This window comes from Marmota monax, unplaced genomic scaffold, assembly GCF_021218885.2.
Source record: "Marmota monax isolate L192 unplaced genomic scaffold, Marmota_monax_Labrador192_F-V1.1 WCK01_AAM20220418_F8-fsc00062, whole genome shotgun sequence".
In the NCBI taxonomy this organism is placed as follows: domain Eukaryota; kingdom Metazoa; phylum Chordata; class Mammalia; order Rodentia; family Sciuridae; genus Marmota; species Marmota monax.
This window is the reverse complement of record NW_026695221.1, coordinates 1508593-1536491: the sequence shown is the minus strand read 5'-3', so window position 1 is coordinate 1536491 and position 27899 is coordinate 1508593. Positions and strand designations below refer to the sequence as shown.

At 39.2% G+C, this 27899-nt stretch overlaps 1 protein-coding gene across 3 annotated transcripts in view; it reads right to left on the bottom strand.

Annotated features, from left to right (window-relative positions):
* Positions 1–27899, bottom strand: part of Ncapd3 (non-SMC condensin II complex subunit D3) — a 79010-nt gene that overhangs the window by 8827 nt on the left and 42284 nt on the right. For 2 of the 3 annotated variants that reach the window (XM_058575301.1, XM_058575303.1), the window contains 12 exons: positions 24732–24923; positions 24300–24397; positions 24032–24147; positions 21366–21473; positions 12332–12446; positions 12142–12237; positions 10919–11157; positions 9925–10004; positions 4361–4498; positions 3914–4047; positions 3321–3520; positions 1062–1172 (listed from right to left, as the gene is read on the bottom strand). In XM_058575301.1, coding sequence (XP_058431284.1) covers positions 1062–1172; positions 3321–3520; positions 3914–4047; positions 4361–4498; positions 9925–10004; positions 10919–11157; positions 12142–12237; positions 12332–12446; positions 21366–21473; positions 24032–24147; positions 24300–24397; positions 24732–24923 — 1627 coding nt within the window. The remainder of the gene's footprint in view (positions 1–1061; positions 1173–3320; positions 3521–3913; positions 4048–4360; positions 4499–9924; positions 10005–10918; positions 11158–12141; positions 12238–12331; positions 12447–21365; positions 21474–24031; positions 24148–24299; positions 24398–24731; positions 24924–27899) is intronic. The other variant, XM_058575302.1, reaches the window with a different exon arrangement.

Here is a 27899-nt window from a genome sequence, read left to right as displayed (position 1 = left end):
TTAAGTACTATATTTAGGATGTAAGTACCTTTGCAACTCCACTCCACCCCATCAGTGAGGTTTAAAATAGGATAAAACAAAAATAATTGGAAATTCTTTCTCAATGTAATTGCATTGTATTCTTTTCAGTTTTAGGAAAAAACATATTATTTTATTTTATTTTGGGTACTGGAGATTGTACTCGGGGAACTCAACCACTGATTCACATCTCCAGCCCTATTTTGTATTTTATTTAGAGACAGGGTCTCACTGAGTTGCTTAGAGCCTTGCTTTTGTGGAGGCTGGCTTTGAACTTGTGATCCTCCTGCCTCAGCCTCCCGAGCTGCTGGGATAACAGGCATGCACCAGTACACCTGGCAGGAAATAAAATTTGAGGAAGAAAAATACATGATGTGAACAGAATAACTCTGCTAAATCAAAAGAAAAATTGCTGCTTTTATTTTTGAGCAATTTTGTCTGAGGTCTGAGGCCTCATTTAGGCCAGCCTGCCCTGTTAAGTAAACATATCCTGCCTTTTCTCAGATCCAATCTTCTCCTATAGCAACTCCAGCCCAGGAATGGTGTCCATCTCAAATGGTGCCCCCTACCCATCTAAGTGCATGCTGCCACAGGGCAGTGATTTCCTGATCACATCTGTCTGCAGCAGTGTGAATGGCAAATACCCCACATTGAATACCATAACCAACTTTCACATCATCCTTCATCAGGATGAACTAAAATGATGACTCTGTCCTTAACCTCAGGAGAGAAAGTCTTGGAAATGCAATCTAATCCCATCAGGGATATATATATGCTCAGCCCAGTGAGTCAGCTGTTTACAAACTTGACTGAATGAGAAAAGGAAGAAATAACTTTAGTGGAGCCTTTGGTCAAAATTCCCCATTTGCTCCACAGCAGACACTGGTCTGGCAGGCAAATTTCTAAACAGACCAAAATAAGGTTGCTTCTTTATGTAGCATGTCTTATTATTACTGCAGACAGTTACACGGGCAGAAGACACTAAGGAAAGAACTTGGAGTTAGGGGATGAAAACAACCACAAAATTAAAGTTCTTCATTTACCCTGAGATAGTTCATAAGTTCTCGCAAAGCTGGTATCTTTTTTTTCTCCAGCAGAGTTTTCAGGGAGATGATAATCGGAATAATATTTTCTATGAAATTCCTCTTTTGAACCTGCAGAAATACAAACACATGTTTTAAATGTGTAAACTTCTGAAAGTCAGATAAAAACTTTTCCTTAACCTAGTTCTTTTATTATGTTTAATCTAGTACACTAAATGTTTATTTTTGACTTCTGATTATGATACTGGGAATATATAGGACGTACAGTTTTTTTTTTTTTTTTCTGGACTTCTTTTAAACATTACCCCTAAATACTCAGGAGGTTTGTAAAGTAGGAGGTGGATAAAAACTACTCATATTTCCTAAGTGGAAAAAAAAAAAAAGTAAGAAATATGTTGTATAACTTGACAAACATTTTAACAAGTGCTAGGTACTTATGTAATACTTGATTAGTGCATCAAATATTTTGCAATAAATCTTAGAATTAAAAGTATTCATTATAGTAGTCCACATATGTAATATTTACCCTTCTAAACCTGAAAAATACTTTTTGTTTTCACATAAAGTCATTAGTATACATTTCTTGCTTGCAAATACTCAATTAAAAAAAAAGTCTTATCAAAGTCCCTAAAACAGGAGGGAAATAGGTATAAATATGAACAATTTAATAATAAAAATGAATCTAATAAGATTATAAGTTTAGCAATAGTCTTCAATGTGACCTAGAGTATCATCAAGCATATTTTATGTCCCAGATACAAAGCTAACTTCTGAGGATAGAGAAATGAAGTCCAAAATTCCTGCCCTCAGGTTGTTTCTAGACCAGTATGTGTGTGTGTGTTGTGATAAATGGTACAAGGTGCCAAGTGCACAGTGTTAAGAAACTCATGTATGGAGAAGGATGCCTAGGAGGGAAGCATTGTACATGAATATTGGAAGCCTCTGCCAGATTTGTAAGCATGGGTGAAAGGAGAGTGCCCAGAGCTTGTGGTGATCCCAAATCTCAGTAAGAGTCAGGTTTTGTGGGAATCAGGAATGTATACTGGAGGCTTCTTTGAGAGATGACACTTAGGATGTGTGGGGATGAGAAGTGGGTGGGAGAGTGGAGTGGATTGGGTGCTGCAGACGGAAGAACCAGTGTCAAAGTCACATAGCAGGCAGTACATCTCATATCTGAGGATTGGAATGATCAGAGGTGATAAGGGAGGAAACGGTTAGGGCAGGGACAGGCATACTAAGAGTTTTGTAGTCTTAAAGGAGAATCAGGTTTTTTTTTTTTTTTAATTCTGAAGATAATGGGAAGCTATCGATGTAGTTTTAAAAGATGCCATTAGTGAGATATAATGTTTATAAAATAAATTTACCTATTTTAAGAGAATAGTTCCATGAGCTTTGGGTGAAGTATATACTGAGCAACCAATACTACAATTTACTCACGATCCATTCCCCCAAAAGTTTCCTGCCACAATTCAGTCTATCTGGCTCTAGGTTATTTGAAGCAGGAGAATAAAATTATCACATTTATACTGAAAGAAAATCTGCTCTGGCAGCAACTTGGGCTTAGCTTGTGACAGACAGAAACCAGAGACAGCCTTTGTGCTAAGAAAACTACTGGATTTGGCACAGAATTAAAAAAAAAAAAAAGTCAGAACCAGGGGAAATGCAAAAGAGATAGATTTGTAAGATTAAGCCAACAGGATTTCTCAGCAAGTAAGAGGTGATAAAAGTCTATTCCTTTAGGGTCAACAGCCTTTAGGAGTCAGGTGGGAAATACAAATTGGCCATCCAAGATAGGCATAAGAACTCAGGGTCTGGTAAGGACTGTGGAAACTCAGCTCTTTCCCAAAGTCAGTCAAATTTCACCCTGGTCAAACAAGCACATGCCAGGCATACCAGACTCCTGCTCTGCATTCTGCTGTAGCATCAAGTTCCCCTTTGGATAATTTCGTAGACAATGGTTCCCTTCTCTACAACAGACTGGGAGAAGGAAGAGGCTAATATCAGGAAAAAGAAATGACTAATTGGTTTTGACAGAATAAGTTTGAGACACCTGTGGTACAACCAGATAGGTGAGAGAAATTGAACTCAGGCTCACAAGAGAAACTGGAGCTAGAAACCTGTTGAAAGATCATCATCACCTGGGCAAGAGTTAGAGCCTCTGGTAAGAATGAGAGCAGGGCCCCAGTAGAACACCACCAAGATCATTGGGGAAGCCCAGAGGTGTGAGCAGGTCTGCTGAAGGAAGAAGTGCACACACACCTGGGAGATGAGCTTTTTCTGGGCTTCCTGCATGACTACGTTTGCCAAGGCCATGTCATCTTCTTCCATAAGGAGATCCTTATCTGGTTTAGCTCTCATTGCTAAAAGCTTGATCTCCTTTGAGCTGAGGACCTCAAACGTATCTGAGAGTAACTCACTGGCTTCCATGTCCAGGGGCAGGATGCCATCTGCGAAGCATGCTAAGAAAGAGCGCAAGAAACCAGCTTCTGAGAAACATGTTAATTTACAGAACTGCGGGTTATCTGGGGCTGTGAGGGAGGTCTGTCTGCATGGAGTACAGCTGATAGGGAGTGTGAACAAAAAGACGAATCTTCCTACAGTACTGGCCCACTTGCCACAGGACTGCTATTTCATTTTCAACACAGCATTTCTTCTTTTTCTTCTTTTTTCCTTTTGAGACTGGGTCTTACTAAATTGCTTAAGACTTCACTAAGTTACTGAGGCTAACATTGAACTTGAAATCCTCCTGCCTCAGACTCCCGAGTTGCTGGGATTACAGGCATGCACCACCATACCAGGCTCAGTATTTCATTTTTTAAGCATACATTTTACCCCCAAAACACCAGGCCTACCCAAAATACTAAGGCAGATTTTAGAAGTGATGTTGAATCGCTGCTCATCTGTGAAGTGCTCTAGAAGAAATTTGTAGATTTTCATTCGCCTCTCCTTGTTTGTCTTTCCTTTCAGTGAAAACAGCCGCTTCTCTCTGTGGCAGAACAGCACAATTTTAGGGCGTAAAAGTGTGGGAAACAAGGATTTAAGACAGCATTTTTATAGCATCCTACAAGCTGTGTACCAAAGGCTCCAGGACAGTAATGAGAATGTCTTCACAGACATTCCCATTTGGACTCTGTTCTTACAACTGAATTTTCTTATGTTATCCTGCCAAGGAAAGTGACGTCAAAATATATGCCCAGATTACGACCTGGTCCAAACTTGCATTCAAAACCGCCAAACATCTCCTGAGCCTCACCCAATTCTTACTGAGACAAGGAGAGCATCTAAGCTGCTTCACTGACCTCTCTGACTGAGGGAATTTGTTATACTTCTCGTGCTTCTCATAGTTGTTGAAGTGAAAAATACACTCAATGAAGTGCTGAAAGAACATGACAGGGTTCCTCTTCAGTAACAGGTGAGCCAGGCAAAACTCTCCAAATCTGCAAAGAAGGAAAAGACAAATGAAGGAAACCCATTTATTATTTGTAGACAGCTTCTATAACTATACTAAGAACTCAGCAAAACAGAAGAATGCTAAATAAGGGTCAGGAATTCCAAATCCATCCAATAAACAGCTTTATCACATCAAAAGTAAGGAAGAAATTTCATTTGTTTTGTCTGTCTCTTCTGAATGCTCTCTTTTGAATCCAAGATCAGTATAAAGACTTTCTCTATCAGGTTTCTTTCAAAATTCTAACAAGGCATTACTTTCCACCTATATTTTGAACAAGGAAAAACAACTAACCCAAAACTGTTTCTTCAAGCAGAGGCCAATGGTCCTCAAGGCTATTGCAGTGACAATGATCACCTGAAAATAAATACCTGCCCTTCAGTTCCCAATTTCAAGTTTATTGTTCACAATAATGACCAAAAAAAAAAAAAAAAAAAAAAAAAAGTGAGTTTAGTAACTAGAACTTTATTCAAGGAAGAGATTAACAACAAAAGTTTCATAAATTGGGTCAGCAGGGTAAGTATTCCCACAAAACCTGACTCTTACTGAGATTTGGGATCACCACAAGCTCTGGGCACTCTCCTTTCACCCATGCTTACAAATCTGGCAGAGGCTTCCAATATTCATGTACAATGCTTCATATCTGAGAGATGCCACTGGGACTGCAGCAAAATGAAAGGCAAAATTCTGATGGTTTCCAAAGCCAAATGTAATTTCCAAAAACCCTAACTGTTCACCTAAAAGCCACCTGACCATTTCTATCTTACTATAATGGTAGGTGAAAGAATGACAAAGCTTTGGGTGTTCTTACAGGCCAACCAGAGACTATGTAGGGCTTTCTGTGGTTTATTTACTGCTGAGACAGTGTTTTAATTTCATTCCAGAGCTCAAATGCTACATAGAAGCACTCCTTAGCTCTCCACTGGAAAGGAGCAAACAAGGATGATCCAGACAACTTGAGCCTGACCTTGCAAAGCATTAGAACTTTGCAGGTGATTTACCTTCCCCTAGTGGTGTTCCTTGAGCTAAGATTCAACACACACATTAACAAGTCAGATAAGGTGAAGGTTCAAATCAGTCTGTATCCACAACACATACATTAACAAGTCAGAGAAGGTGGTTTAGAAATTATGATGAAAGTAAACCTGACTAAAAATTCTGCTGCAGATAATCACACTTTAACTATTCACCTAGTATACAAGGCAGTACTCTGACATAAATATATGAAAACAAAACAACTAAAGAAGCGACTGTATTTAATAAAAGTAATTCTCTAAAGAGAATTCACTTAAGTCCAGCTAGAAGCACCAGTTTGATCTAGGCAGTCAGAATACTCTATACAAACTATGTTGTTTAGGAACCCAGATTTGAAAGGTAAAGGTAATCATTCTCAAAGGACAAGTTTCATATCAGCACAATTCACAATAGCCAAATTATGGAATCAACCCAGATATCTGCCAATAGATGAACAGATGAAGAAAATGTGGTGTGTTTGTATGTGTGTATGTATACATATAATGATTTCCTTTTACAAGGTTAGCCCCCCCCACACACACACACAATGGAGATTTACTCAGTAATGAAGAATGAAATAATGGCATTTGCTATGATGGATAGAAATGGAGAAAATCATGCTAAGTGAAATAAGGCAGACTCAGAAAATCAAGGGCCGGATGTTTTCTCTCATGTGGAAGCAAGAGCAAAACAAAGGAGAGGATATCAGATATTATGAAGACACCAGGAGGAAAAGAAACAGCAATTTAAGGCTGGACCAGAGATGTGAAGGACCTACTAGCAAGAGGAGCTTGATTTTGGGTTGAGAGCTAGGAAGAACAAGGATGGAGGAAAGAACTTGCCTCCAGTTTCCAGTAGAATTCTGGTAGAAATGGGTGGGAGCCCTGGGTTCCACCCTGAGTAGGCACATGCAGGCCAGATCAGGAACAGGAGTTCAATAACAGTAGCCTTTGTTGAGCTTCAGAAGGGCATGCGATTTGGGAAGAAATGAGAAAGAAGGCCGATTTTATGTTTTCTACAAGCTGACAATAGAAGTGAATGGACTATATTTCCCCTGTAGCCTTCTTGGGCTCTTTGATCTAGGTTTCAATTCTTAGTAAGAGGATAATGATTTCTTTTTACAAGGTGAGGCCCACATTTTCCAGCCTCCTAGTATTTTCATTCATTCATTTAATACATGTTCACTTAAGTTTTAAGCTCCCTTTCAGGGTAAGTCCTCTGTTCCTCAGGAAGCCTGTACCATAGTGGGTACAGGTTTTGTACTGATTGCATGTATAACAGATGTTATACATGCAATCAGTACAAAGTAAACTGGCAAAAGTACTCTCAAGAAAAAGAAAAAGAAAAGCTGGAAGTGGGTGCAGGAAAGGGAGGGGAGTGAGGACTGGCTATTGGTTAAAACAAATGAACACATTGTTCTACCTGATCCAGCTGATAACATGCAGCCTCCCCGGTTATAGCTCCTATATCTGCCTACTCTGCTCTCTACTTCCTGGTATGTTGTTCCTAGTTTCCTTTTCCATTCCAAACCCCAAAATGAGACTCAGAGTGTCTGCAATGTTCATATAAAGAAGTTCATGGGACATTCTAACTTTTCACTTTCCTGACTTCACTGTTTTCAGTGACCCCACATCTTATTCCACATCGCCATTATGCTGTCACATCGCGGACTGTGTCACTCCATGCTACCTTGCCTTTCTAGCTGTGTGATTCCCTTACCTCTTTTGACTTACTGTGCAACTTCACTAAATCCTCTAGAAAGTCAAGTATTTCATTTTTCTTCCAAACTAAGCTGCTATCTTTTTTCTCTTTTCTTTTTCAATGGCACAATACATTAGATAATTTATTTATTTAGCCTTGAACTCTTTGCCCCCTGCCTTTCTGCACTTCTGTTTCAATTGGCCCAATAAACATTCTATTTGCTAAATGGCTATTACCCAATGGTTACTGAACCACAAGGCCAACATCCATTGGGCAGAGGAGAAAATATATCACATGATTCTGCAGCGTTGAAATTTGGGTTTATAAGACCAATTAAAAATGTCATATTAATTTGCTCACACCAGAACCTTTATGAAATCAGCTGGATCATATAAATAAATAAGGTTTGCATTGGTATATCCATATTGAAAAATTAATATAGTTAATGTAAGTAGAAAAGTCTGGACTTTAACCTAAAAATCAGGAAGAGACTGTTTTAGTCAGCATTTTTGCTGGTGTAACCAAAAGATTAATAAGAACAATTTCAGAAATGTTATTTGGCAATCAAGGTTGCAGAGATCTCAGTACATAGATGGTCAACTCCATTTCTAGTGGCCTGATGTAAAGCAGAACATCAGAGAGAAGTGTGTGGTAGAGGAAAGCAGCTCAGAACTTGACAATCAGGAAGCAGAGAGAGCATTTTTCACAAGAGACAAAATATATACTCCAAAGGCATGCCTCCAGTGACCCACATCCTCCAGCCATACTTTACCTGCCTGTAGTTACCACCTAGTTAATCCTTATTAGATTAACACACTATTTAGGTTAAGGCATCATAACCCAAACATTTCACTTCTAAATGTTCCAGTATTGTTTTATACATGAGCTTTTGGAAGGCACCTCATAAGTAAAGCTATAACAAAGACTAATAACTTAAATAACAGTTATCAAATAAGGCATCAGCTTTTAGAAGCTGAAAATTCTGGTCCACATTTGAACCATTATTTAAACAAACCCAGAATGCAGAAATAAAATGGAAAGATTTAAGAGGGCAGTATTAAATTCTTAAAAAGGAGCTGATAATCTTACCATAGTATAAGGTATCCTTATCTGGTTTTCTTTCTGATTGATGCTCAGTACCTGTATTCATTGGTTGTGCATATATTTTATGCACTGATCAATGTTCTCTTGGAAAGTAAGCTTAAAAACTTTTAATACACATTTATTTTTAACCATTACCTAAAAACATAAAAATTGTATCTATTTACTGGGTACCATGTAATGTTGCAATGCATGTATACATTGTATAATGTTTAAATCAGGTAAAACATATCACCTTTTTTTTTTTTTTTTACATGCACATATAGAAACTGGCAAAAACGGGGGAAAACAAGGAAATACAAGTTAAGCAATCAGTCTTACCTCCCAGACTCATCATCTAAGAGCATTAGAACACTTCTAATTATGCCTGCCCCTGGGCTGTGCACTGCACTGTACAAAGACAGCCACTCAAATCAGTGTTGGGAAGCATTAAAAAGGTGGGAAGGAGTGGCATAGCTATTTCATTCCTTTCTCAATTATAATAACAATGAAAAAGAAAAAAAAAAATGATAGCCCCAGTTTTTTGCTTCTGGCTCTAGACAGTATTAATTAGAATGTTAACCTTCTGCTGCTTTGTTATGTTAAATGTTCCCCCTTGGAAAATTGCACCCAAAGCTTTAAAAGGGAGCAGAAATTCTTCTGTGAAACTCAGACTAAATTATTGGTGGCTATATTTAGAACAGAGGAACCCATTATTTTAAGCTATTTTTAGTTAATGAATTCTACAAAGATCTTTTCCCCAATGTGTTGGCTTTTGCCATGGCATTCAACACCCTACTTTTCAATTATAGACTAGCTTTAAAAAGAATTATTCATACAACAATCTAGGGTGGCAAATTCTATCAAGATCACTTCTCGACCCCTTGAAAATAAATTTTTAAAATGATTCAAGTATAAGAATTAACAATTGGCAAAGTTAACTCCCCACTCCTTTCCAATTCTCAAGAAGCATCCATTTCTAAGGAATCTTTAAATAAATTTTAAATAAACTAAGGAATCTTTAATTAAACTCCAACAGGGGTTTCATGAGCTACATGCTATGGAATGTTTCTTTACATTAATAAAATTATCTTCCTTTTAACAATTTAACCATTTCTAAGGAATCTTGTAATTTGTACACTCTATTTTACATTGTGAAGTTGTCTTAATTCCTAGAATTCTTACAGTTTCTGCACTGAAAACAAAGTCCAAATTCTTTATTAAAACTAACATTTTTGGGGGAAGGGGCTTAGAAATCAACAGTTAAGTCAAAAGTTGATGGCTTCTATCCTATTTTAATGTGACAAAGGCATGTAATGTTCTTTAGTATTCAAGGAGAGCAAATGATGTTAGAAAAGGAAGTCAATGCTGAAATTATTTAGTGGTGAGTCTGAACACATTTAGTTTGTTTTATTTTTGGCTTGTTTTATTTTTGTTTTAACAAAGATCTGTTATATAGTTCAGTATTTTAAAAATCTACCATTTTTTTCTGATAACTACCAAGAGCTCACTAAATCCTAAATAACTCAACTCTAAGCCAATTTGGAAGAAAAGAAATCTAAGGCATACCAGAAATTAGGTAAACTGTTCAACTGTCTGACATGCAAAGGAATGATTTACCTGGCAATATCTGGGTGAGAATCTATCAGAGTGCTGACAAATCGAAAGAACAGAGAGCCCTTCCATTTCACAAATTCTTCCTGTACAAAGAGAAACCGGCATATTTCAGGATAAATTTTAACATGTAAACCTTAAATGCATCCAGTCACATAGCCACCTGTTGACTTTCCTTTGTATAACATCACATCTGCTAGCTATTACTGGTCTGTCTAGGACATAGGGGCATTCAGAGTATTCACTTCACAACCATCTTGAAATCATACAACATTTGTTAATTCAAAGAAATGTGGAGGAATATGTGGATAGAGCAGCATCAAACTTTCTACTATTTTAGGAAAATGACTCAAAGTACATGGTTTTAATGGGGTGTAGCCACTATTGCCTCTGTGAGGTACAGAATGCATGAAAAAAATGAGCATGTTAAGTATACCAAACTACACAACTTACTGAAATGCCTTCTTTTTCAAAATCAAATATCACTTTTTCCTTGTCAAAGGTCAAACACATGTATACAAGAAAATCAAATACTCTTTAGAGGTTTGCAATTCATTAAGTTCTTTTGCATGCTGAAATATCACATTGGACTCTAAGCAACACTATGTGATAGCCAGCACAAATATTATGATCCTTGTTTTACCAAACAATAAGTATGAGAAACATGGACTTGTTTAAGGTTGAGAAGAATAACAGAACTGGAACTATTTTTCTAACAAATATGCTTTTCTCTACCTGCTGTTTATTTGCAAAAGTGGAATTTTACACTGCTTGACAGGGTGTGTAAAAGAACACTCCAAACGAATATTTGCAAGTAACGAACAATGTATTTAAAAGGCTGCACTGTACATTAGAAAAGTGACATTCTAAACCTGAGATGAGGTTAATTATTTTTGAATTGTACTACAAAGCTATCATATTTCCTATGTAATTTAATATTCCTTTAAGCCAGAACAGTGCTAGAGAGAAAAAAAGACAGTTTAATAACTCTCATACATACCTGCAAAAGGTTGGTAAGTAATATGAGTGTCTGCTTTCGGATAAATGGATCTGAATCCTTCAGGCAGATGGAGATATTAGGAATATACTTGTCTACCATGACAGTGTACCGGATACAAAGATCACACATCACAATGATGACATTGTTTCGAACAGCCACATCTTCAGACACCTCTAGTTCTCGCACAAGGGCTGGGATACTCTTCTTTGCAAGGTCTTCATGCTGTAAACACAGCTTACCTGCCATAGAAGAAAGATGTCTTGACTATATTCTATGATTTCCACCCCCCAATACCAGGGAATGAACCCAGGGCCTGGCCTCACTCTACCACTAACCTACACTCCCAGCCATTTTCTATAGTTTTTATTTCATTAAAGTTAAAACATTATGCTCACAATTACAAAAAACAAAAGCAAGAGCCAGACAAATCCATCCCAAATATTACAAAGTTTAAAGTACTTTAACGAAAAATAAGCTCCAACAGGGGTTTCATGAGGTACATGATAAGGAATGTTCCTTTACGTTAATAAAGTCAACATTTGAATTTTGTAGTTATCTTCTCACCTGGATAATGATGGGTAAAATCTTACAGATGATTTATTTTACCTCTTAATGGGTTTGAAATGTGAACTAGGTAAGTAGGAAAAAAATGTCAACTCATATTCCTTCTTCATAATTACAGGAAGGTTGCTGAGTTTTGTGGCCTAAGGAATGTTCTGCTCTTATTAACAATTCTTAGACTTTAACAATAACCAATACCACAAAAAACAAATATCTTATATCTACCGTAAGATATACAATTATACTACAGGAAAAAAAAATCAAATTATAGCACAGAACTGTTTTCAAGATAAACAACAATTGGAGTCGATGGAAAAATATACGTATAGTTCTTCTGCCAGTTTTAGAAAGTATTAAATAAACCATCTCCTTTTATAAACTGAACTTCAAATTAATCTTTCTATTCCCAGAATGCAGTTTACTAAATGCAGTTCTTGATAAGCAGATTTCATGGTGCTACATTAGGAGTTTAAATAATTATAGGAAGTTATAATTGTAATAAATTCACATAATTCCACTGAAAAACATAAGTCTACTAGAGTGAGTATTTTGAATCTTATAGTCTTGGATAATTACCAACTCAAGGGCTCTCTCACTGTGAGCACTTTTTTATACACATAAGCAGACTACACAAGCTACATTTCCCCACATGTTGTTCTTACCTAAAGTGATGATGGCATGTGCTCTAATCACAGAAGGCATGACCTGAGATGGGGGCTGAATGGCTGAGGCATCACTGGTACCTTGAGATGATGGTACTATAGGAAAGTTTAAAAGCATTTATTGACAGTTCCTCAGCAGTTTACTCAGGCTTAAGAAAGTATGAAACAGAGTATAATTTCAGTGCCTTACAGTGATCCACATCAGCAGAAGAAGCCAGAATGGACTGAATCAGAAGGAACACTCGTTTCTCCACTCTGGCTGGACATAGCTGGGCTATATCTCCCAAGGTAAAAATGTACTTCACCTACAAAAGAATTGGTTTTGCAGTAAAAAATAAGGCAAAAAGAAAATTTACTAGTTAGAGTAACAATATGTCAGTGGGATTCTCCTTTTTTCCCAACTACACAAACTTTACTATTTTTTGTTTCAGAAAAACACATGACCATTGTAAAAATTTAGTCATATTTAATGAAACAAAAATTAGAGTGACCATATAATTTTATCATGTAAAATGATAACTTTGTGAGTAAACAGGGATACTATTAATAATTATGTTGCAATAACAGGTATAACACTCATCTATTTCTTTTTTTTTTTTTTAAACATATTTATTTATTTATTTTTTTAGTTATTGGCAGACACAACATCTTTGCTGGTATGTGGTGCTGAGGATTGAACCCGGGCCGCACGCATGCCAGACGAGCGTGCTACCACTTGAGCCACATCCCCAGCCGGACTCATCTATTTCTAATCCCACTAAAGATTATCATTGTTTTTGTTCTTTTCAAAATCACATGGCTTTATGTTCGCTTTCCTAATATACTTACCAATCATGCTACTTGGAGTTTGTAATTATAACTCTGAATATGAGCTATACTTTAATGTAAATACATACAAAAAATATGTTTAATGTCTATACAAGTAGGCCATTTAAAAATTATCAATGTTATAATTTTTCTCACTCTTCCACATTTAGTAAAAATTTATGTTATTTCTAACCCTTTACTATTATTTACTTGAGTTATGATGAATCCCTTCTATACTCTTGTATACTACTATATTTCTTTAGGTGTGAATCCAGGCTGAAACAGCATGTAAACCCACTTTACATTTTAAAATATATATCCAAATTGTTCTCTAAGTTTACTGCTTAGACTCCTCCCCAAAACACAGGGACCTGTTTCTTCAGCCCTTGCTACCCTATGTTTACTAATGGCATTTATCTTAGAGGTCAAATTAACACTTCTCTTTCTTTACCCCAAAGATAGAAGAATAACACTAAACAGTATATGGCAAATAAAAGTAAAAACTTATTCTAGGGGCTAGGGATGTAGCTCAATGATAGAGCATTAGCCTAGCCACGTATGAGGCCCTGGATTTCATTCCCAGCTCTGAAAAAACAAACAATACATATAAGCTTATGCTAGAGACAAGTGTGGGGGCACATACACCTACAGTCCTAGATACTTGGTTGGGTGAGGTTAGAGGATCACTTGAGCCTAGGAGTTGATATTGGTCTGGGCAACATAGCAAGATCCAATCTCAGAACAACAACAACAAAGAACCAAAGCAAAGCAAAACAAACAAACCAAAAACCTCAAAATGCTCATTCTAGGGTAGGAAAACCAATAGTAAATGTAGTTGGTTTTAGAGAATATCGAATACACAGTTATCTTAAACTTAGTGGATTAAAAAATAATTAAGCTCCATTTAAAGTAGTATGAATTAAACAATGTATATAGGGCAAAACTTCACTCTATGTTTTGACTAACGGATAGATTTTAGTGATATATTTAATAGTTGAAAAAATCTTAGGGGATTAACTCACTGATCATAAAAAGCATTCTTCTTCTTGTGGGCAATGGCTCTGCTCAAACAATTGAGAAAAGCAAGACTATCTAAAATCCTGGGTCAACTCTGAACTACACATCATGGCTCACATACCTAAGTGTCCAAATCCCGGTAATGATACTGTTCATTAATGAACATAAACGTACTAGTGCCTCAGGTACAATAGCTTTCTCTCTTACAAATCTAAATTTGGTCTACAATCACTAATACTTTTAAGAGTGAAATGAGTAAAGTGAAAACTGAACACAGAAAATAGATGCTCTTCTAATTAAAATGGATGGGAAAAATAGTTTTAGTTAAAGATGATGGTTTGTACCGAAGGGCATCAAAAACCATTTCCTTTATTGGATAGTGTCAGATGCTGGAAATAGAATTATAACAAAATCTATTTTGTTAACAGCCCACTGGCTTGACATGTCCTGACTCACAGGAATCATTTTCATGGAAACAGTTTCTAAAGTAGGAGTACCACAAAATACAACCTTGCTCCTCCAAGGTCATTTGTAAAATCTTTCCTTATATTTTTAGACACTGTAAGGACGGTTGGGAGTCGCCTGGGCTCCAAAGACTAACTTCCCCATCCCCCAAGAAGAGCTGTCCAATGGTGAGCCCTGCTGGCTCACATGATCCTTACCCACCAATCAGACTAGCCCTGCTGGCTCACATGATCCTTACCCACCAATCAGAAAGCACCCCATACCAACTGTCAACCGTTAAACTGTTAAGCTGTCATAACTGTCAAACCACCCCCGGCTCTATAAATATGCAGAGCTGTTCCTCAATAAATGAGCATTTTCTCCAACAAGCCTTGTTTGTTCTTTCATTGGTGCCAAAACCCGGGACGGGGAATGCCTCGCTGCTCGAGGGCCCCCTCTCTCAAGGCTTGACGTCCTTGTCCACTCTTTCGAGCGCTGCTACTATTCACACAACACCGGCTCTTCAGTAGGTGAGTTCCCCTATTGGGTATCCAACTTCAGATGGGCTATACGCAGAGGCTTTGACCGTGATCGTCTGGCAAACCTCTGACGCCCAATCTGGAGGAGAGAACGCACCCCACCACAACCTTCACCGTCACGGTGGACTCTGGAACCCGGTTCGTGAGGAGGTACTGGGGGGTGGAAGAACAGGCACTCCTCTCTCTCTCTCTCTCAACCACCCTTGTCCCTCTCCTGACCTATGGGGGCCTCTTCTTCCCTCCCTGCAGACTCCCCCTTATTAAATTCTGCACACAAGATTGGCCTTACTATCAATTAGACAATCAAAGTCAATGGCCCCCCCCGAAGGATCCCTAGATCCTGCAATTCTCAGAGATCTGTTTAACTTCTGTGAGCGCTCGAAAAAGTGGAAGGAGATCCCTTATGTTGAGGCTTTTTCTTTTCCTTGTTCTCCCCGACCTATTCAGCAAATGAACTCCCTCCCTACTGACCTCCCCCGTTGGCTCCATCCAACCTCTCAGGTGCTCCCCCTGACCCAGCCAACACCTTTAGTCCCCCCCCCCAAAAAAAAAAACTAGGTCCCAAGAGTTTCAATGGGTCCTCCAGGCTTATAGCCTTACTCACCATGATATATATATGTTGGGATTATAATACACAAGCTGGCCTACAGAGTAGGGACCGATTCTCTGCATGTATCATTGCTGGGCTCAAAAAAGCGGCACATAAGGCCGTCAATTTCCAAAAATTACAAGAGACCCCATCGGAATTTCTGGATTGGCTTACGAAAGCCCTTCAGCAGTAACGTAGACACTAGATCCTGATCCATCCTAGATGGCTGTCATGTCCTTATGACATATTTCCTCTCGCAGAGCTACCCCGGCATCTGGGTCAAACTAAAAAAGCTCGAACAAGGCCCTGCCACCCCCCAGACTGAGAAATTTCAGATGCTTGCCCAGGCCCTGCAGGGTGCTTCCTCGGGTTGCCGCCCATCACTGCAGGTCAAAAACACCCTGGGCGCCTGCTTCAAGTGTGGCAAGGAGGGACATTGGGCTAGGGCATGCCCCGCACCTTCACTCGCATACCCTATGCCCTAAATGTCAACAACAAGGTCATTGGGGCTCTGACTGTCCTAGATCCCGTAGGAGGCCTATGGCCAGGGAACCACCCAACCTTCTGGGCATGGCAATCGAAGATTGATGGAGCCTTGAGTCCTTGTCCCCGGCTGTAATGATCAATAGACAGGAACCCAGGGTGCAGATTCAGGTGGATGAACACAAGGTTGACTGGGGCTACCCTCTCAGTCCTGACAGAATTCTGGGGCACACAGTGCCGTCCACCTCTCGTATTGTTGGGGTAGGAGGAAAGACCATCTATCCAAAAAAGACTCCCCTATTACTCTGTTCCATAGACAACTTCCCATTCTCTCAGATGTTCCTAGTTATGCCCCAATGTCCAGTTCCTTTGCTTGGCCGAGATATTCTCTCTAAATTCAATACAACAATCAATATCCGGGCTCCTGGCATCAGTTAAGCCCCAGAATCTGCCTGTTCATCTTTTCTGGCCCTTTTGGCAGAAGACTGGCCATTCTGCTCCACTTGTGAGGCTGACATGAAACACCATACTAAAAAGGACGCCTTACCTACGAACCTGGTCGACCCAATTGTATGGAATACCCACTCTCCCTCCACTGTTTCCTGCTTATCAGTTAACATTCATCTCAAAGATCCTAACACGTTCCCCAATCAGGCTAAATACCTCCTGTCCACAAAAGCTCTTCTGGGCCTACAACCTATTATTCACGACCTTCTTAGCAAGGGGTACCTCCATCCTGCTCATTCCCCTTACAATACTCCCATACTAGCGGTAGAAAAAGCCCAACGGGTCCTATCGCTTAGTTCAGGACCTACGACTCATCAACACCTCCATTAGGCCCATACATCCTTTGGTTCCCAACCCATATACCCTGCTATCTCAGATCCCCCACACTGCCACTCACTTCTCGGTCATAGATTTAAAGGATGCTTTCTTCTCCATTCCCCTTGCCCCCAAATCCAAGATCTTTTGCCTTTACCTAGACAGATCCCACCACCAGACACTCTCGACAACTAATCTGGACTGTCTTTCCTCAGGGATTTCAAGATAGTCCACACCTCTTTGCACCCCCAGTGCCCCGAATCCACCCTCTTGCAATATGTTGAGCACCCCACCACAGCCTTTATGGCTACAGTGGCCCTCAGGAACTCCTTCCTTGGGCAGATTTGAAAGTCCTAGTCCTCTCACCTTAAGACTCAGCTGCTAGAGAGACGCTTACCTTCCCCTTCCTCTCCCTCTCTCCCCTCTTTCCCTTCCTCTCCCTCTCTCCCATCTTTCCGACCCTGGGAGTATCCAGCCTCTCCAGGAGGTATCCCGAAAAGCCTTGGCCAAGGTCTCCCATGGCTCCGGCTCCGTCCAGGACGAGAGCTTCAACTGTCAGGATTTGGCGAAGACCAATTTCTGCAGCTCAAACCTGCCACTTAGGCACTCCTGATTTTTTGGCTCTAGCAGGGATGCCCCTTTTGCCAATAAATCAGTTTCCTCCTTCTCTGCGTCCTCTTCCCTCCTCCTTACATGGGTAATGTGTCTTCTCTGCCAGTCGACTCTCCCCTACAATGCCTCTTAGATCAAATATAGTACCCAGGCCTGGCCCACTTATCCTTTAGACAACCAAAGCAGATGGCCCCTTTTTGGGTCCCTGGATCCCTCCATTCTAAGGGATCTCTACAATTACTGTGAGCGTTCAAAAAATGGGTAGAGATTGCTTATGTCCAGGCTTTCTTCTTGCTCCGATCCAATACTGCTCTCTGCACCTCTTGCAAACCTCTACAAATTCTTCTAGCCCATCCAAAGGGTGCTCAACAGAAGACACAGTTCTCCTACTTAATTTCTTGGCCTTAAAGGGATATTGGGCCTCTCCACAAAAGGCCCAAATAGCATGTAAAGAGGTCACATATCTAGGGTTCTCTATCTCTCAAGGGAAAAAGGCCATTACAGTAGACAGAAAACAGCTTATTGTGTCTATACCTACACCAAAGATATAATCAGGCCAAGGGCCCCCAAGATGAACCCCTACCCTCAGCGGCAGGGAAGCCCTTTACAATCCTTAAAAAGGCCCTCCTCCGGGCACCTGCACTGCATCTCCCTGAACTCGTCCCGACCCTTCACCCTCTATGTACATGAGAAACAAGGACAAAGTCTGGGTGTTCTGGGTCAGGAATATGGCCACACATTTGCACCAGTGGCCTACCCATCCAACCCCACAGGGGCTGGTCCCCAGGCTTCAGAGCCCTAGCAGTGACCCATGACCTCCAGAAAGAAGCACACAAGCTTACCTTTGGCTCTGTGCTAAACATCTCATCTCCTCACCATCTAAAAGATTTCCTCACTTACTAGGGGCTACAGTCACTTTCCCTTCCAGGGTTCTATCCCTCCTTATCTCATTCCTTAAAAATCCCTCCATCTCTTTTCAGCCCATGCTCTCCAATAAACCCTGCCTCCCTCCTCTCATCTTCTCCCTCACAAGATCCTGTCCACAAATGCCTGGAGGTACGATTTTACCCTGCCCTACTACCATTTCTGAGGGACCCCTGCCCTCTTCGGACCTCGTCTGGTTCTCAGATGGTAGCTCTTTTATACACAAAGAGGTTAAAGTGGTGGGTATGCTGTTGTTTCCCTCTCATCCATCATAGAGGCAAAACCTCTCCCACCCAATACCACCAACCAACAAGCTGAACTCATAGCTGCCACAAGGGCATGCGAGCTAGCGGAGGGAAAAACCCTCTCCCTGTATAATACGTCTTCCATATCCTGATCTCGATGCAGCCATTTAGAAAGAAAGGGGGCTATTGACCACCAGAGGTACGGCAGTCATTAATTCCACACTATTTCTGGCCTATTCCAGGCTGCTTCCAAACTGGGAATCCATTGCAAGGCCCATCAAACTGACTCCTCCCTTACTACTATGGGGAATTCCAAGGCCGATCAAGTGGCTCAATCAGCCACCCTACAGAGCTTTACCTCCTCTCCGCTACTCTTCGTTACCACCGGGGATTGACCCAAAGATCCCCAACAACTCTTCCAGTTTCTTCACTTTCTATTCCTCTCTAGTCCACAGAGTCTCACTACTTTCCTTCACTCCTTTTTCACCCTTTAACCATGTGATAAGACCTACGACAGATCACTTCCGCTTGTCAGATCTGTCAGAGAACCAATACCAATACTCCATTAAAACCTAAACCTTTCCCTTCTCATCAGGCCCGTGGTCATACCCTGGCTACAGACTGGCAGATTGATTTCACCAACATGCCCCGAGTAAAAAACATAAAATATCTTCTTGTATTGGTAGATAATTTTTCGGGATGGGTTGAAGCCTTTCCCACTTCTAACAAGCGGGCCTCTACAGTAGTTGATCTGTTGCTTACTTACATAATCCCCCGTTTCGGGATGCCCACTTCTATCCAATCTGACAATGGCCCAGAATTCACCTTGCAGATAACTCAGGGACTGGCTCACATGCTATCACTCCCTTGGCATTTCCATTGCCCTTACCGCTCCCAGGCTTCTGGAAAGGTTGAAAGGACCAATCGGTCCCTTAAAGCTCACCAAGCTCACCATGGAATTAAGCCTGGACTGGGTAAAGGTACTCCCCTTGGCTTTATTGCATATTAGGGCCTTGCTAAAGAAGCCTTCTAATCTCTCACCTTTTGAAGTCATGTATGGCCATCCCCTCGTTCCTCCTGGATTGCCTACAGAACCCCTACCCATCTCCGAAACCTATGTCCTGCCCCTCCTCTTCCATCTATCAGTATTTAAGGTTGAGGTATTTCACATAAAACCTGGAGAGATCTGACTGCTCTCAAAGGGAAATCTGGTAACAATGGGCCACTGTCCTCCCTTGGCCGCCTTCGTTCAGAGCGTGGGAGAAGCTGCCTCTTTATTACAAAGCCAGTACTTTCTTGGTGTGACTAGGGAAAGGTGGGAACAGTGATAGAAGTCAGAGAAGCAAGCTGGTTTGGAAAGCTGGGATATTTTGAGAAAGGTAAAGAGAGAAGCAAGCTGGTTTCAGAGACACCCAGGTAGGAGAGAGTTTCAAGAGCAGCCTTAATAGAGAGGGGAGGGAGCTAGATTGGACTAGGAATGAAGAGTGGAATTGAGGGTGTTAGGTGCAGGACAGGCTGGCCTGCAGGGCATGTCAAACAAAGCTAGCTGCAGGATGACCTGGCCTCTCAAACCCTCTGTCTGGTTCTTTATCACCTGTTTGCTTCAAGCCCAAATGCCCAAGCCCCTGCTCAAGGCTGAACACTTAACCCCCCTTGTGCCAACAAGGCAGCTTGCAGACCCAGAGACCCCAATAGATTTGGGCTATAAAAACTCCCTGTGCCTCTTCCTTCCCTTTATCATAAAGTTCATTCAGACTCAGGTGGGTAGAAAATTTCTAATCAAGCTTTTAACCAGCTTCTCCTCAGGAATTACCAACTCTTGGCTACTGATGATACCTCCAGTGGAGACCTATGCCGAATGGACTGACATCATCATGGATCTGTGGTGGCAAGGAACCTTCGCTGATCTGGTTCCTGAAGTTATATCAGTCCTCTCTGCCCTCCTGTGGGGGCTCCCCACTTCCCTCCTATTCTCCCATGCCGTCCCATCTCAGTAGGAAGCACGCAAAATGAGTGGATGCCCACTCTCATTTAATAACAAAGAGGGGGGAATGTTGGGAGTCGCCCCGGCTCCAAAGACTAATGTCCCCATCCCCTGAGAAGAGTTGTCCAATGGTGATCCCTGCTGGCTCACATGATGCTTACCCACCAGACTAGCCCTGCTGGCTCACATGATCCTTACCCACCAATCAGAAAGCATCCCATGCCAACTGTCAAACTGTTAAACTGTCATAACTGTCAAACCGCCCCCGGCTCTATAAATATGCAGAGCTGTTCCTCAAAAAACGGGCATTTTCTCCGACGACGAGCCTTGTTCATTCTTTCAACAACTAGACCCTATTTCCCCATTTCTATACTCCAATGTTCAAATAGCTCAGAAGTTAAGAAAATAAACAAAAGACTAAGGGCATATGCTATTGTTTTCTTACCTTATTATTTCTAAGTTGAACTCTACCAAAATTATAACACACATTGTGATTTTCCTATTGGAATCAGGTTTCTCATAAACTCTTAACTGGATGAAGTGTTCCATCAAGTTTCCCCCCAAATATTAAGTATATGAGATAAAAATAGATGGATTATTCATAAAAATTTCTTCTTGAAAAAGAGTGAAGCTCTAGGCTACAACAGCCCTTTTCTTTTTTTAATTGTATCTGAAGTACACATGTAAAATCATCCTCAAAAAATCCCTGCTGATAAAAAAAGAAGAGGAAAGAATGGTTAGGAAAAGCAGCTGCTTACCAACAGGTCTTCATCCATGTTCCCTGCCCCATCCTCCTTCAGAACGATGTTGGAGAGGTGGTACTCACAGGTAGACAGCACATTCCCACACACCTGCTTCAGTAGTTCCTGTGGCAAGTCACAGATCAGCTCTAAAGGATCCCATTCATCTCCCAGACAACCCACCAACCCCAGGTTCTCAGAGTAGCCTCTAGGATCTTCAAATGCATGAAAAACTCCAACCATTGTTCATGTGCAATCTTTACCCTGATTTATCCAAAAACACCATGACACAATTTAAGCAATCTGGCCATGAGAATTGGCTAAGTGAAATTTTCAAAGAACAGTCTGGGAATATCTAGTGGCTTCAATTGTATTATATCTTTAACAGCAATTACAATTCTTCTAGCATATGCAGGTGGCAAATTAAGTACTGTTAAGTGAACACTTCTATAGTGCACACTTTAAAGATATACACAAAAAGGACAGTTGCTATTCTTCTGAAACTTATTAATTAGGAACAAGTTTTCTGTGTTCTTTTCTGTTTATAATAACCTCCAGAGGTCACTGCTAGTGCATATCATATACTTCCAGAGGTCACTGCTAGTACATACTTGGTGCCAAGAGCATGAAAGAATTCTACAATTCATTTTCTCTAGGAGACTGTTCCTAGAGAATAGCTAAGGCTGAACTAAGTGCCTCCACCCCAGTACTTCATGTCACTTGATGCATACTTTTATTTTGGAAGTAACTGTTTTATACTGAAATTATGTGTCTGGGATATGTCTCTCCAACTGCACTATAGGTACTTAAGAAAAGACTCTGTCTTAACCATCATCTAGTACATAGAAGAACTAACACAATATGGTACTCAATGTTTGCAAAGTTGTAGGAAAATCATTGTTATGCATAAAATGCTTTTTAATCTGACTTGGCCTCAAATGTTTCAAAACTATTATCTTTACTACCTTTAAAAGAACTGCATCTAAGATTTTAATAAGACTGGACAATCTGGATCACATTGTTGACCAAAGAGAGCTTTATCTTGATGAAGAGACAAAGACCTCAAGACTTTTTATAGTTCACAATATTCCACTGTGCAGATAGTTCATTTTTCAGTTAGCATTGGTAAAAGAAACACTGGGAAAGTATCAAAGACCTGAGTTATAGTCATAGCTCTACCATCAGTAAGCTGTGTGCCACTGAAAACTGCAGGATCACAGTCATATCTGCCATAATTCCCCACCCCCCCATCATTCTCTCTTTATTCTTTCTAGAAACACCAAAACACCAACTACATTTTTTAATGCTATTCAAATGTGTTCTTTCCAATGTTTCTTATTTAAAAGCTTTTCATACAATTTCTTTGGTTTTCAGATAACAGGTTAGAAAAATAATAATTCAAGTATCCCTTTTAACAATATAATTATTGAAAGCCAGACACTAGAAAAACACCAGATACCATTTACATAAGAAACAGCTCAAGATTTTTTTTTTTTAAAGGTAAGTGCATTCCAATCACTTTTAAGGTCACAAGCAAAAATGTCACAGTACATTGGTGTATTAGATTTGTTATTATAAGTAGGAAATGTAGCATTAATTATGGACTTTCTCATAAGACCTTATACAAGAAAAGAAAGCACAGGAAGGTAGCTCAGATGAAGAAAGCAGTTTTCTGAAAAACTTAGATACACTTCAGAAATTATTTAAATTAACTTATAACTTTCATAATCATTATTAATAGTCCTCATCTCTAAATGTTTTTATTACAAATAGCACTGTTTAGGAGTATACCTCATGATAAAAGCAGAAGACACAGCAGCGCTAGAGGCATAGTTCATTGGTAAGAGCAGTTGCCTAGCATACTGAAGGTGCTGGGTTCTAACCCCAGCACCACATAAAAAGAAAAAAGGCACACTTATGATTTATTAGAGATTTTTTAAAATATTTATATTTTAGTTTTAGGTGGACACAATATTTTTATGTGGTGCTGAGAATTCAACCCAGTGCCTCACACATGCTAGGTGAGTATGCTACCATTTGAGCCACATCCCCAGTCTCTTATTAGAGATATTAATATGGATGCCTTTAAGGGGTCAAAGTAACTCTCTGCCTTACATAAATCACTGATTTGGAATTTATGACTATGCACCATTAGGTATAGGCTGTAGGGAACCTCAGGGACAAGATAAAGCAAAAAATATTTGAGTAATGTAACCCTATAGTAATAGGACACTCATTTTCCAAGATTATAACTTACCAAAAGATCAAAAATTTTTGGTGTGGAGGAAACTATCTGATGAGGTAGAAAACTATACATTAAATGTTCTTGAAATAAGAGTCTATGCTATAACTTGTTCTTGAAATAAGAGTCTATGCTATAACTTATAACAAGATAATCTTGCAGAATTCTCATCAGGAAATAAATGTTAAGCAACAGCATGTATTACTAAAAGATACTTGTATCTGGAGCCAAGGAGAGAATCATGTCTTGATTAGTCTATGTTCTTGGGGAAAGTCAGCTGCTAGTCACATAAGCACTGCCTTGTTGTACCAAAAGCTACTGGGGACTACACATCCTTAGTGTCCCATATTTATAGAGACACTCTTCGAACTTCAAAATAAACAGTAACAGGTCCAAATACAAATAAGTTGAAAACATATCAGAGCAATGTATAACGTCATACCTGTTCCTCCACTGGTGTCTTTGCAGATGCTTTACAAAGTCTTTGCAAAGTGTCAACAGCTGAACTGATCAGCTCTAGGGACCACTGAAATCCATTCAGCTTACACTTGACAACATCTAAGAAGGAGAACCAAATCCTACAAGTTAAACTGCTTAAAAAAACAAAATTTACACACACACACACACACACACACACTAAAAAAATAAATAAAATAAAATAAACTGAAGTTAATAGCACCAACAAGAAAGACTGTCTAATAGACACTCACCAATCACCTTGTCCCGGGTGCTCGTAGGAAGATGCTTAGCAATATGCCCAATGACACACAGGATATGTCCTAAGGTATTTGAATTGGGATTCTGCTGACTAGAGGAAGGATAGGGGAAATACCAAGATAGAACCAAATTAACCATTGTGCTGTCAACTAAATATATTTTCTTTTCTATCATTAATACTAGAGGAAGTAAGGTAGATACATGGCTTAAAGGGTCATGCTGTAGTTACCTGTAGGCACTTACTGAACTTAGGGAAAAGGTAAACTGCTTAAAAGTGAGTTTCATTTTGTTTGTTTTATGCCAAGGTTTAAAGAAAATATTTCTATATTCAAAAAGTTATTATTATGAAAGAGCCCACTTTCCTAACGCATGAGTTTGTAAGAACAGTCAATTTCCACCACTGTCTACATTGTAAACATTCGAACCTGCTGATTTTCTCCCAGGACTGTATTATTTTGGTGTAGTCCAGCTTGGTTGATGAGCAAGCAATTTTGGAAAGCAGCATCCAGGCTGGTGCAGAATGTTCTGTGCCAGTGTGAGATATCATATTGTTTATAAAAGTGGATGAGAATTTATCTTTTTTGGACCAGATATAAAAAGCCTTATTTAGGTAGCGGCTGGAAAACAAAAACAAAAAGGAAAGCAGAATTGTAACTATAAATAAACAAAACTGTTTAGATCAATCCCTCACTGAAAGGGTAGCAATATCTGCTGTTCTAGGATTCCACTGCCACATAAAACATCCATGTAGATGGTCTAGCTAGTAGTATATCTGATAACAAATTTTGTTTTTCTTATAGAATAAGTTGTATTTGCTTTTCTCCCTTACAAAATAATTATTTTCAAATGAATAAAATTTCATAATTGAGACCCTTCTTATCCTCATTCCATCCACAAATTCCATACAAACCTAAAGGATAGGTTACCATAATGGATATATCCAGAATTTATAGCTATAGTGATAAAAACATAGAAATACTATCCTTTTGTTTTTATCCACTGGAAGGATTGAAAGAAACCACATCCTAGCATTTAAATATGACTATAGTAAAAGAGATAAAATCTCAATTCACAATAGCTACATTGTGAAACCAACCTAGATACCCTTCTGTTGATGAATGGATAAAGCAACTGTGGTATATATACACAATGGAATACTACCCAGCATTAAGAGAATAAAATCATGGAATTTGCAGGTAAATAAATGGAGTTAGAGAATATAATGCTAAGTGAAGTAAGCCAATCCCCAAAAACCACATGCCGAATGTTTTCTCTGATATAAGGATGCTGATTTGTAATGGGGATGGGAGGCAGCCTGGGAGGAATAGATGAACTTTAGATAGGACAAAGGGGAGGGAGAGTGAGAAAGGGGGCATGAGGATAGGAAAGACAGTGGAATGAGACATCATTTCTCTAAGTACATGTATGAAAACACAAATGGTGTGACTCTACTTTGTATACAACCAGAGACATGAAAAATTGTGCTCTATATGAATTGAATTGCATTTTGTTGTCTATATAACAAATTAGAATAAATAAAACTTTTAAAAAGAGGTAAAATCTGCTGTAACCTATTAATACTACTCAGAAACAGATTTTGAAAACTTTAAACATAAAATTAAAAATGCTTCTGGAGGCTGAAGCTGTAGCTCAGTGGTAGAGCCCTTGCCTACGGTGCATGAGGCACTGAGTTTGATCCTCTGTACCACATAAATATAAACAAATAAAATTAAAGTATAAAAAATACAATAACACTATTTTTAAAAAGGTGATTATAAAGATCACCTCATAAAAATGCTTCTGATGTATTAAAGTATTCATATTATATCACTATTATTTTTAAGCAGTCTCTTATTTTACTTCTTACCATAGTACTGAGACCCTGACTCATGAGACAAAGCCATGTTCTATATATTAAGCAAAGGAAAAAACATACTTCTTCCTCCAATTAATTCTTCCTTAGACTGCTGGAGCACACACACATGAGATTAATTAGACTTCTTCATTAAATATTTTTTAAAAGAAAATTCTCAAAGCATACAGTCAAGATAGCTATACAAAACAAACATCTATTATCACAGTAAGTATATTATGCTTACTGTGATAATAGATATGTTTGTTTTGTATATAAATGAATGGTTTTATTAATAAATTTATTAATAAATTGTTTTGTACATAAATGAATGGTTTTATTAATAAATTAACTATTGTTTAAAATATATTTCCAAATCAAGAGTTTTACTACCCATAGCTCACGATATTTATGCTAACACCACATGATCTATGCAATCAACAAATATTTTAAAATTTGTTTACCCTAAGTACATGTATGAAAACATGCATGGTGTGACTCTACTTTGTGTACAACCAGAGACATGAAAAATTGTGCTCCGTTTGTGCAATATGAATTGAATTGCATTCTGCTGTCACATAACAAATTAGAAGAAATAAAATTTTAAAAAGAGGTAAAATCTGCTGTAACCTATTAATATCACTTAGAAACAGATTTCAAAACCTTTAAACATAAAATTAAAAATGCTTCTGGAGGCTGGGTCTGGTTTACTATATTAAGTGGTTTTACTATAAGGCAACCAACAGAATGAGGAAAAAATTCTCTGAACCTCCTTGAAGTCTCAAATCTGGCTCCTCTGACAACTTATATGTGAAGTACTTCTCATCTCACTCCTCAGCCACACCCCCAAATCAATCATAGACAGTACCTACCTAGTTAGAATGAGAAACAATAACAACAAAACAACAGAATGAGATTCAATAAATGCTAACCAAAAAGCACCAATGACTGTCTCCTAATGTCAAAATCAATAGTCAGTAAACTTATTCTGTTTTATTTGGTATCTCTTAGAGGTATAAACTGTTATTAGTCACCCTTATTACTCTGCTCTACCTAGTGGATCACTTTTATTTCCCTTCTCTAATCTCTTTCATTCTAATCACTTTAATTGCTGATTTTGAAAAGCTCTATTCCTGGTCCTGTTTTCTCTTACCTACAAGCTTATTCTATGGATCTCATTCATTACAATGAACTCCCCTCTCACATGTGATCAAGCATCCAAGACTACATTCAAAATTGGACTCCCATCTCCAGCCCTCCTCCTGGTCCCCACCTGACCTTTCTTTCTATACCTCAAGTCAATGGCACTTGAAAGTCATTTTCCTTAGCGAATTTGTGGAGCCTTCAGACCTCTCAGGCCTTTGCATTGCTATTTCCTACCTGGAAATCCTCAGTTCAATGGTTGCCTGATTAATTCCCACATGTTCCCCAATATTTAGCTCATGCTACCACTTCTAGGAAGCTATCTACTATGGTTTGCATAAGGTTTGAATGTGCCCCCCAGAATTCATAGGAAGCTTAGTCCTCACCATGGAGGTATTAAAGGTAGTGGAACTTTTACCATAGAAGTAAGGTAATGAGGTCATGGGGTCACCACCCTCAGAAGGGATTAATACTGGTCTCTCAAAGTTAGTTCTCACCAAAGCAAGTGGTTACCAAAAAGAGCAAGTCTGGCCCCTGAATCTCTTTGGCTTCCTGTCTCCTCATGTGATTTTCTATGGATGCTCTTGCCTTTGTGATG